The sequence below is a fragment of the Myotis davidii genome, unplaced genomic scaffold, assembly GCF_000327345.1.
Source record: "Myotis davidii unplaced genomic scaffold, ASM32734v1 scaffold6, whole genome shotgun sequence".
In the NCBI taxonomy this organism is placed as follows: Eukaryota; Metazoa; Chordata; class Mammalia; order Chiroptera; family Vespertilionidae; genus Myotis; species Myotis davidii.
The window spans coordinates 10,219,190-10,231,135 of NW_006383011.1; the positions used below are offsets into that span (position 1 = coordinate 10,219,190).

Genomic DNA, 11,946 nt, shown 5'->3' on the forward strand with positions numbered 1-11,946 from the left:
CCAAAGGTTGTTATATCATGTGTGGTTCTACTCATACAACATTCTTGAAAGGACAAACCTGTGACAAAGGAGAACCCACAGGTGGCCCTCAGAGGCTAAAGGGCGTGAGGCTGGGAAGCAGGTGTGGGTATAAAAGGGCAGCAGGAGGGATCCTTGTGGTGATGGAGATGGTCTGCAGCTTGACTGAATCAACGTCGATGGGATCTTGTATTATAGTTTTGCAAGATGTTACCACTGGAGAAAACTGGGTCAGGGGTATTTTGAATTTTTTTTTTTAATGTAGTTATATTCATTTCAGAGAAGAAGGCGGGGGTGGGGGGGAGTGGAGAGATAGAAACATCAATGATGAGAGAATATCATCAATCGGCTGCCTCCTACACACCCTACACTGGGGATTGAGCCCGAAACCCGGGCATGTGCCCTGACTGGGAATTGAACTGTGACCTCTTAGTTCATAGGTCAACATTCAAACACTGAGCCACGCTGGCCAGGCTTAAATTATTTCTTATAACCGTTTGGGAGTCTACATGATCACAAAATTTTTAAAAAAAGGTTAATAATAAAAAACAACTGTTCTCAGTAATTATGTCGGTGGTGGTACTAGTATTGCTATTCAGAGTTTAGTTGTAATATGGATAAAGCATGAGTAATTATAGGATCTTCTCATTCTATACCCCTTGTTGCCTTGAGAACCAGGACTCTCTGACTGAAAATGATTATAATTCAGGAAATGTTAAGCTGAAAAGACCCCGCAATCCTGCATTTGAGTACCGACATGCCTAGAAACAAGGACCAACCCAGTGAGAAGCAATGAGTGTGGTTTCAGAATGCCATTTTGGACTAAAAGAAACCAGAAGTTCTTAGAGAAACCTAATTTCAGGCCTGAGGTGAAGCAGTGGGCTGGATGCCCAGGCGTTCACATCGTCTATGGCTGCCTGTTCATTACACAACAGCGGAGTTGCAACAGAGTGTGGCCCTCAAAACCTAAAACATTTACTGTATTTACTATCTCTGCCTCTTTTTTTAAAAATATATTTTATTGATTTCCCACAGAGAGGAAGAGAGAGGGACAGAGAGCCAGAAACATCAATGAGAGAGATCGATCAGCTGCCTCCTGCACACTCCCCACTGGGGACGTGCCCGCAACCAAGGCACATGCCCCTGACCAGAACCGAACCTGGGACCCCTGAGTCCACAGGCCAACACTCTGTCCACTGAGCCAAACCTGTTCGGCACTATCTCTGCCTCTTTACAGGGCAAACTGGCCAACCCCTGTTTCAGAGCTCATTTAGCACACTCTCTGGTAACTCCTCTATAATGAAAGATAAAACCTGGATGTGGCCCACCAGCCGGGCTCAGTGGTTGAGTGTCGACCTATGAACCAGGAGGTCATGATTCAATTCCCCATCAGGACACATGCCTGGGTTGCAGACTTGATCCCCACTAGGGGGTGTGCAGGAGGCAGCCAATCAATGATTTTTTCTCATCACTGAGGTTTCTATCTCTCCCCTCTCTGAAAGCAATTAAAAAAATTATATATTTATCTATCTATCTATCTAGATAGATAATTTTTAATACAAGAAAAACCTAGATGTGCAGCTGCCACGCATTCCATAGATTTTACTGTTTCCTGTAGTTTTCAAAGCTGGTACACCAGACCAGCACAAGAATGCAAAAAACGAGTCCTGCTTACTCTCTTGCTTTGCAATTCCCCCACTTGCCACGTGTACGCAGGAGAGAAAAAACAACCATTACCCACGGTGCTAGATTTAAAAGCATTTAATGACATAGCATATATTTAACAGAGAGGGCAAAAGTTGAGAGGTACAGGTCATACGACTGAGCACAGGGCCCGAGTGACCACCTTCCTGCTCAGGCCGGGCCTCTGGAGTTCATTCCTATCGATTCCGTGGTGATTGTGCAGTAGGATGAAAATTTGTCATTACAACCGTTACAGTGACAGAGAAATGCACACTATGTATCAAAGAGCAAGGTAATGAAGCAAATTATAACACAGTGTGGCCACGCACGAGCAGGTAACCATTAGAGTAACATTACTTTGTCCAGTAAATGCTTCAGTTCCACTTGTACACTTACCAATGATTTAAAGGGTTTATTATACATCTAGTTTTATTATACTTTGTACTAGAATTATCTCAAACATACAATATAATGTATTTCAGCAAAAAAAAAAAATTGAAATTACAGATTATTTAAAACAGTATCAGTTTTCTATTCCTTTCTTGGATACCGACATTCTTGACCGTCGTCACAGGTGATGCAGAAAAGCCGCATGTCGTGGGTTAGTAAGTGCTGCCAGATACGCACGGTTTGGTCTGTAGAGTTAGCATGGAGCTGCACTAAGGCTGCAGCGAGATCCTAGGACACGATCTGCCTAAATCAGCATCAGTCCCATCGCGGGCACTTCTAATCGTCAAAACTCAAGGTAACCACGGGAGTGAATGGCAGAGAATGGTGTCAGGACATTGGTACATTGTGTCTCTGGAGAGCACAGGAAATATTGTTTTAAGCACCGCTGCCTTGCATACCAACAGCACTAGAGGCGAGTTATTCCCAACACAGCCTCACAAAATTGAGGAACAGTTTAAATATTGAGATCTAATCTATATAATTTCATTAAAAAAATCTGGTCTTCCCTCTGCACCTCAAACTTTTGTAACTTGGAGATAAAGTATTTCGGTGTATTTCCCCCCCGGGACCCACCCCCAGAAATGCTCTATAAATTAGAAAAAAAAAAATCAACCACATTGAGGAACATTAGGCACAGAGAGTAATGTGTTGGTTCTGAGCTTGCATGCTGGAATTTCACTGAAAAGGTAAGAGAAGGGCAGGAGGCGAAGGGGAGGAGTTCACTTCTTTTTGCCAAAAAGGCTGACCCGCTTCTCTTTGTCTTTCTCTTTGTCCTTCTCCCGTTTGCCGGGACTGGACTCGCTGGTGATGGTGACGACACTGGTGGGCAAGGTCTGCGCCCGACTGGATGCTGGCGTGCCCTGGGTGCTGGCGGACACCTCGTGCTTATCAGCGGAGATGGCAGAGGAGATGGCCTGGATCCATGTGTTCATTTCCTCCTGGACAGAGGAGGAGGCAAGGGGGAGACTCAGCTAACAGGGATGGGCACGAAACGCTCTCGCTCCCACGGCATGACCACCCGAGACTTGTCAGTCGGGAGGCCTGGGAAAAGGGCTGACTCAGGGGTAAGCAGCTCCCAAAGGAACCTCTGCTTTGTTAGGACCGTGGAGTGACCAGGGTTCAACTCTCACGAGAATTCGGTGAACAGTGCCTGAGAGGTCAGCCCTCTGGTATATGGCCCCATGACCTGGGAGGAGCTGGAAGACTGGTCTCCATCTGTGAGGTATCTATCCCTCTAGTAGTTGCCCCCCTTTTAAAATTATATTTGCCCGGTTGGCATGGCTCAGTGGTTGAGCGTCAACCTATGCACCAGGAGGTCATGGTTAGATTCCCAGTCAGGGCACATGCCTGGGTGGTGGACTCAATCCCCAATGTGGGGCGTGCAGGAGGCAGCCAATCAATGATTCTCTCTCATCATTGATGTCTCTCTCTTTCTCCCTTCCTCTCTGAAATCAATAAAAACAATATTTAAGCCGAAACTGGTTTGGCTCAGTGGATAGAGCGTCGGCCTGCGGACTGAAGGGTCCCAGGGTCGATTCCGGTCAAGGGCATGTACCTGGGATGCGGGCACATCCCCAATAGGAGATGTGCAGGAGGCAGCTGATCGATGTTTCTCTCCCATCGATGTTTCTAACTCACTATCTCTCTCCCTTCCTCTCTGTAAAAAATCAATAAAATATATTTAAAAAACAAACAAAAAAACACAATATTTAAAATTGCAATGTACCTGACACATAAGACTGTAAGTTTAACGGAAGCTTTTCCCAGTTTAAAGCACTACGCATGCTGTTCTCTCTCCCCCACGGTGGAGCACAGCCATGAAATAGGTGGTTGAAGGCAGTGGGGTGCTGTGCGGAGGCTCCTGACTGGGACACCTCACAGTGCCTCACCCACTGTGGGGTGGACTTCAGGACCTTGCACTCGCTGCCCCGCCACGGCAAGGACAGATGGCACTCCCTGCCGCCTACAAACACAAGGACCGAACACCCTCCCGTGTCAGTGACCACGGAGACCAGACACCAGGTGCCATCACTGGCCATTACTTATATGACGAACATTACACGTAGAGCTTATCACACCACTTTCAAATCAGACATATTCGAGAGAAAAGAATCTTAGGAACTTACATCGTCTTTGGCTTGGAAGAGGTACTCATTTCCATCATTTAGTCTGTAATTTGAAGGAAGAAAGGAAAGTCACAATATAACAAGGAAAAAACATGCCCCAACTCCCATATCCTCCATGGGATACAAACAGGCACAGGAATCAACCAGAAACGCCCGTGCAGACATCACCAACCGCGCCCGGGACACACACAGGCCCAGCGGGGGCCCCTTGGACATCAAGAAGCCATGTAACTGGGCTAATATAATTTACACAGGCAACGCGGTGTTTCAACCCACTGGAAGGATTACTTTAAAAAGTCCAAAGGAAGCAACACCTGGCTTCGTTGTGGCGAAGACCACCTGGGTGCCTAACCACTGCTCTAAATTGAATTCAAGAAAAAGCTCTTTAAAATTTATAAGCCCTTTTGAAATTCTGCTACTAATCTTGCATCCCTCACATTTACAAGTACCGGTTTCTGGCCTGGCTGGCGTGGCTCAGTGGTTGAGCGTAGACCTAGGAACCAGGAGGTCATGGTTTGATGCCCCGTCAGGGCACATGCCCAGATTGCGAGCTCGATCCCCAGTGTGGGGCATGTAGGAGGCAGCGACTCTCATCATTGGTGTTTCCATCTCTCTCTCTCCCTCTCCTTTCCGCTCTGAAATCAGTAAAAACATATTAAAAAAAATAAGTACCAGTTTCTGAACAGACACACAGAGACAGTCTCTGAGACTTCTCTTCTAATGCACGTCTCAGACCGAAGGAAGTGTCCTTGCAAGGCCATCCCTGTGAGGCCGAGAAGCCACCGGCTTGGAGGGCTTACTCCTTTGCTCCACGGCTGTCACGAGGAAGGGGCACTGTCGGAGAGGCGGAGGGCCAGTGCCCTTGCCAATGCCCCCACCCTCTGAAGCTGCAGCAACAGCCTACAGAGAGGAAGGCAGCTGGGGAACCCGCTGCCCATGCCCGTCTCAGAGCGCGCAGTGTTCCGCGCCCCGAAGCTCCAGGGCCCATCAGCAGAGCTCAGGAAGCCACACCGTCTGAAGCTCATTTGTAGTCCCTGGCCCAGTCCAGCTGGCACGAGACACAGAGACCCCCGTAACCGAAGCCCAGAGCTCGTCAGATCCCACAGCAGCAGGTCGGAGAAGCCCCTAACCAAGAGCCTAACCACTCACACACATACTTTTCACATTTTTAAAAGAGACGATGTTTTCCTGCCCACTTGCAAGCACCACGCAGAGGTTCTGGGCTTGGATCCACGTGGGGACGTGCAGGGGTTCTGCAGGGCAGGGACACGTGGCGTAAGACAGTTCCGGGGCAGCTGACATCCCGGGAGCGAGGCACAGGCCCTCTCTCTCCCCCTCCCGCTTCCCACCACAGAGCAAAGAATAGCAGCTCCTGAGTCCAGAGAAGCGGAAAAGATGGGGAAGCTAGTTCTCTAAGCTTCCCTGAAATGTGAAATGTGAGGGGCTCGCCTGCTCTCAGGGAACAGTGACGTTCGGCTGCGCCACTGACCACGGGGAAGCTGGCAACTGGCCAGCCCCCAAGACCCAGACGTGTGCCACACACACCCGTGTGTCGCTTGGTTGGTGATTTTTTAAAATTGCAGCGGAGATCACAGAGTCTAAGAAAACCAACCCCCAGAGCGAGAATAAACACACACCCAACTCTCACCTGAGCTTGAACACGTGTTTTTTCTTCTTGTAATCGAGGGCCACCTCACAGAGGGCCTCTTTCAGACTCACGGGGACCTCGCTGTGGTAGGGAATTCCGGAAGCAGCTGTCTTCGCATCTTTGTAGAAACCCATTTCTTGGTTATTTATGACACAATAAACATTGTGCCAGGACCTGAGCAATAAGGGAAGGCATGTCAAGGCCTGACACCACACACCCGTCGAGAACTCAGAGTCTGATGAATATGAACACGATCCTCGTACCATGTGCGGCGACTGCCTGTTGAAAGCCCCGCCTAAATCCTGCTAAAACTAAACAAATGGAACAAAATGCCTCTGGGGGTTCCTGGGCAGGGCACATGCTCCTACGGTGGTAGGTGTTTGAGGGCGACTCCTCTCTCTGGATCTGGGGGAAAACACATGGTGCTACTCAGCAAGGGCCCTCTGGGCTCTGACGGGCAAGACTGGTAGGCGTCGGCGCTCTGCGGTGACACCCGCCTGCGGCAAAGGGCACCGGCCGGGCTCCCGGGAGGCCTGCCTCCCCTCAGCTGCTCTTCCTCCTCAGCTTCACTCTACGTGGTTGGCAACCTCCCAGGGGGGGCAGGCCCAAGGCCACTGGTACGTAGGGAACCTTTGGGTGAATCAGAAAAAGGTGGCCCTTTCTCCTGTGATAACACGCTGACTTTGTTAGAACACGGGGCTTTACAGCCGTCTACGCGTATTAAATCAGTGTTGTTCTCCATGTGGGTGGCAGCTCTTGGATGGACTGCCTTGCCCACTTGCACCTGGTGGTCCCAGTTGCGTTTACTGGTTAAGCACACGGGCTGTGCAGTTGGATGTGAGTGTCACCCCAGGGTGTCATTGACTAGCTTTCTACAGAGAGTACAGTAGGCTTTCTTAACCTCTCAGGGCCTCACTTTCCTCATCTGTAGAACAGAGATAATAAAAAGCAGGTCTATTGGGAGATGATAAGTACAAAGACTGGTATGGAGATAAGGCAGCGGACATGGTGAATGTTTCTAAAAACCCCAAAATGAGGAAAACTATAATGAAATCATTTCTCTTCAGGGAAGCCTCAACCGCCACCTAGTAGTCCCTCTCAGGGTGAGCCCCTGAGGTCTGATTTTGCTATTTCCGTGCATATTAACTCTTTCTTGCTCAGCCGGCGTGGCTCATTGGTTGAGCGTCGACCTATGAACCAGGAGGTCACGGTATGATTCCCGGTCAGGGCACGTGCCCAGGTGGTTGGCTCGATCCCCAGTGTGGGGCATGCAGGAGGCAGTGATCAATGAGTCTCTCTCATCATTGATGTTCCTCTCTCTCCCTCCCTCTCCCTTCCACTCTGAAACCAATAAAAATACATTTTCTTAAAACACAACTCTTCCTACTCGGCGAATACGAGGCGCTCTACTCCCCCTTTCCAGGGCCCGTCCTGAGAACATGTTGCCCAGAAAGCTACGCACAATTCAACTATGCGAACGCGCACGCCCCGGCCTTTACCAGGCTGAGTTCCCGCCTCGCTCGCCACGGTACCTGCTGGAGGCTTTCTTGTTGTGGGCCTCCCACTCGTGTTTCCGGTTCAGAAAGCCTTCCATCTGGGCCGAAGGCATCTCCTGGGTCCGGGCCGGCAGGGTGGCGGCACTCTGGGCCGGGAGGGCAGTCTTGGCTTTGCGATCGGAGGTGGGGGAGGGGATGGGGCTGGACTCTTTGGAACTCGTCCTCTGTTCTGCGGCGCCATTGACCATGTCGCTCGTGTCCGCCGTGTCTGCCATCTGCGGACAGCGGAGAGGCTATTCAGCTAACCCCGTGACTCAGGGCGGGGAACCACATACGCTCCGACTCGCACACGTGGCTGTGTATAAATGCCTGGCACAGATCGAGGCAGTACAGTAAAACCATTGCACATCCCACAAAGCCAGCTGGACACCAAGGACATTAGAAGGTGGGAAGGGATTAATGCCCGCCCGCTTGAGGGAAATGAGAAAAGCGAAATGCCAGTATGAGTTTTACTGCACTCTCCCCTCGGATCAATCCATTTTCTCTAATGCAACTCGGATCCATTTCCTCTCATGGTTACTTTAAAACAAAAGGACAACGGTCACAATCACACGTATTAAATATGAGAGAGTGGACGTTATACAGCAGCCACCTTACAACCAAGGACGCCACCAGGAGGGCTGGAAGTGTAAGCGAAAGGGCATTCACAAACAGACCGAGAGACAACTCTATCAGAACTACACAGCATTCCCCCAAGGTAAGACAGGAAAGACCTTCGGCTTCTGAAAATGCTCTCCGGCTCCCCTCCCCTTCACCCCCCAAAATACATCGTCATAAACACATGCAGAAATTAGGACGACAATCATGCACTTCACAGCTACCATCCCAGTTAGACTTTGGAACTTAAGAGCTGGAAGGAAATGAGGCAAGTCAACAAACATCAATGGAACCACATCTGCCGGAGTTGTATCGTGAGTGGGTTGTAGTTTGTGTTAAAGGAGCTGGAAAAGCCAATCACAGTCACTCAACACCACACGGCTATTTACCCCCAAACAAAGACAGAACCAGGGCCTTCCCCATCACGTGCTGGTGGATCGCGGTGCCTTGCTGCACTGAGACGAGAAAGCCCAGGCAGAGCCAGGCTTCCAGCGGCTCTGGCCCTTCAGGCGGGAGACGTCTTCGGAGCTGCTCCTTCCCAAGCGCATTTCTAGTGTAACCCTCAGGGCTTTGCGGCTTGGGAAATGCCGTAGGGTCTCGGGTCATTATCGCTTTCGGCCTGCGGGCCATCAACTGTGTACCATTACCTGTAGCAGCCCTTGGCTGACACGCCCAGGGCGTGGGATTAGCGAGTTACTAAAGCTGGGTGTGGCTGACACTTTAGTGGATTACAGACAACCTGGCTCCCCTCGTACACGGACAGACATGGAGGTGTCAATGGCAACGGTCATTAGCTATGTCCCCCCACCATGGCTGCCCAGAACCAAAATGACACCCAACCAGCAGCGACACCCTCCACGGGAGACACGTAGACTGGCCACCACGGCTTGACCACTCAGATGTGTCAACTCTCAGGAATGGGACCTCTGGTTTAGGTCTCGTCTACGTGGGCGGGGGCCTCAAATTGATATTCCGTCTACACAAACTATCATCAGGGCTTAGGGGGAGATTAGAGGCTATGCGATTCAAGGGTGTTTTTGATTGGAACCCTCGACCCGCAGAGCGATATGGAAAATGGATTCTTAGGGCGGAAAGGCATGGGGGAGAGGGGTGCACGGTGGCTATCCTGGCCTTCCTGTGGGCGCTGCTTATGAAGCAGGCGGCTATTTAGGTAGTTCTCTCTTTCGCCTGAAGGGAGAGATGAAGGAGGGGAAATAACAAAAAACAACAACAAAAAAACCCCGAGCCAAAGGACAGTGAGTGGACTTTGAAGTTGACAAATCTGTTGTGTGTGTGCTTCCGGGGAATTTCCGGTGGGGGAGGAAGGAAGAGTTTGGTCTGGAGGCCTGTGCCAGGCGTGAGTCCAGGGAGACATGGAGTTAGTGTGTATAGAAATCAGGTTAAAAAAAAATTAGTGCTGCAGGTGTGACTCCAAAACTGCGAGTGACAGCGATGACCTGGATGGAGAGAAGTTTACTTACAAAGGGCTGCAATTTATTGGACTTGGTCAGACTTCCAGGGGAAGGCCGGGGAAGCCTCTTGGGGGGGTGGGGGGGGGGCGGTTGATTCTGCAGCAAAAATTTTTTTCTTTGGAGTTAGAAGGAAAGAGAAAACCCCAAACCAGTATGCAGAGATAATTAATGTTTATGCAAATGAATCACTAACCAACAAGAAAACAAGAAAAATAAAAGGAACAAAATGAATTTTAATGGACATGTGCTTAAGCATGCCAACAGACAACACACCACTAGAGACAAACATCCAAAGCAAATCATAGTGCTATGACCAAACAGTGGGTACACGTGATCACACCCTTCCCCTGCCCCTGCCCCCCCATGTTGCTTCGCTTTAGTGATTAGTCCACAGTGCTTTAGTGGCTGGGACACCTGAGATATTTAAATCAGAAGGTGAACACAAATGCAACGTGACAACTAGTAGCACAAGAAACACCCGATTGGTTTTCTAAGTGCACGAAGCAACACTATTTTCAAGTTCATTAACTTGAGTCTCTGCACCATAACTCAAAAGAATGAAAAGGCTTTTTTTCCTTCCAATCCAGTCCAATTGGAATTAAAGATTTGTTCTGGCAAGCTACAATTTAAAAACCTAGATAAAAATTGTCACAGAACACATGCCAAAAACATCATAGCACCACTTTCCTGTGTGCTTATGTGGTTGTTGTCATTGTTTTTTGTGGTGTTTTATTATTATTATTATTTTTTTTGGTCTTTTGAATACAAAAAGCATAAAATTGGGCATTAGTCCTGATGATACAAAATTTAAACATATATATGGAAACATCACATATACATATAGGTCAGTGACACATGAACTTTGGAGCCAGAAACACACGTCAGGGCTCCCTACAAGACCAACGACAAAGCAGTGGCTCTTCTCTAAAATGGAATTTGGTGTGTATTAAGGCAGAGACCCAATAATGGTGCACACTACCCCAGAACATAAGAAGCTTGGCATCTATCTATATACCCATCTACAATCACAGTAGATAGGTATGTACATAGAAATAAGGAAAAACAAACAAGATGCTATATGATGTTATCCTGACAAAAGAAAAAAAAAAAAGACATGCATCATGAAATGAAAAGACAAATTAGACTTAACTCATGGAGAACACATATCAAAACAGGTTTCTGATTCCACTAACACTAAGTATGGCAAACGAGCAAGTGAATGTCTCGTGAGGCTGTGCTGTCACATGGGTCTGGTTTTGTCTTGATCAGTACCGGGAAATCACCTCTTTCATTAGCGTTTATTCCTAAGGAACAGAATCCCCGTTAAAACATTTTCAGTCCCCGCTGGCGGTCTGACAAATGCCCTCCTACAAGACTCCTTATCAGAGAACTCCACCAAAGAACGTCACTTTCGTCAGAAAATGAAAAGTGAATCCGTAACGAGACATACAACGGAGTTTCTGTCTACAGAGACGCTAACATGACTTCGGAAGCCAGGAGGCTTGCAACTGCTCCTAGGGGTGGTCCACCGCGGGCAGCGTTCAAGTAATCAGGGTGAACCAGAATGGCTTTTGCTCCATTTGTTGGAAAAACTGAAACAGTTTGACAGCCCGAAGTCATTGGCTGAGGGTCCGGGCCTGGCAGTCCGGGAGGCGGGCTGAGAACTGCGGTCACCTGCGGCGTCCCGGTGGTGCCCAGGGTGACCGAGGCCAGGGCGCACCGCCCTCGGCGGGCACGGCCAGGAAGCCTGGAATCCTCACCTCAGGACTTGGCAGAAAAACGTAAGGGAGGAACTGGTTTGTAAAAAGTAATAAACGATCTGAGGGTCTCAAACATTTTGAGATGCTGCACCCAAAAATTCAAACAGCTTCCCAAGCGGATCCGACTTCCTTTTTCTTTCCTTGTCGTTTTCAATAAATGGATGCACCCTCCATGGAATGTCACACCGCTGACGTTAGGTTTTAATCTTAGTACTTAAAGTCTCCTTCCGCATACACGGGCCTTCCTAATTAACCAGTAAACTATTGCAGGTTAATAAGATCTGTAAAGGGGCTACATATAGTGCAGTACCGCACCCTGTTAGTATAACTGGGTATGCCATACCTTTCGGATTCTAGCTTTCTTCTTCATTTTGCTGTAATCTCATTAAATTGCAATTACTCATGTAAGGCTTTTGCTGTAAAATCTCAATAAAGTAAAAAGCTCACATAAATAAACAAAAAAAAAATAAGTATGTTGCTTTAAGGCAACTGAGCATCCCATCAGTTAAAAGACTCAAATAAACATGAATTAAACGCAAACAAATATGAAACCAAGGAAGGCTACGAATTAAGTAAAATTGTAACACTGTGGGTGAAGTGGAAGCCAAATGGTCAAACCATGAGGATTTGGAAAGA

The 11,946-nt window shown here is 48.5% G+C and overlaps 1 protein-coding gene across 1 annotated transcript in view; it reads right to left on the bottom strand.

Annotated features, from left to right (window-relative positions):
- Positions 1-1,764: 1,764 nt before the first annotated feature.
- The window catches only part of SPTBN1 (spectrin beta, non-erythrocytic 1), a 128,254-nt gene continuing 118,072 nt past the window's right edge, over positions 1,765-11,946 (bottom strand). The window contains exons 32-35 of the mRNA XM_006778594.2: positions 7,458-7,696; positions 5,926-6,099; positions 4,278-4,320; positions 1,765-3,089 (exon numbers count right to left, since the gene is read on the bottom strand). Coding sequence (XP_006778657.1) covers positions 2,871-3,089; positions 4,278-4,320; positions 5,926-6,099; positions 7,458-7,696 — 675 coding nt within the window. The 3' untranslated portion in view covers positions 1,765-2,870. The remainder of the gene's footprint in view (positions 3,090-4,277; positions 4,321-5,925; positions 6,100-7,457; positions 7,697-11,946) is intronic.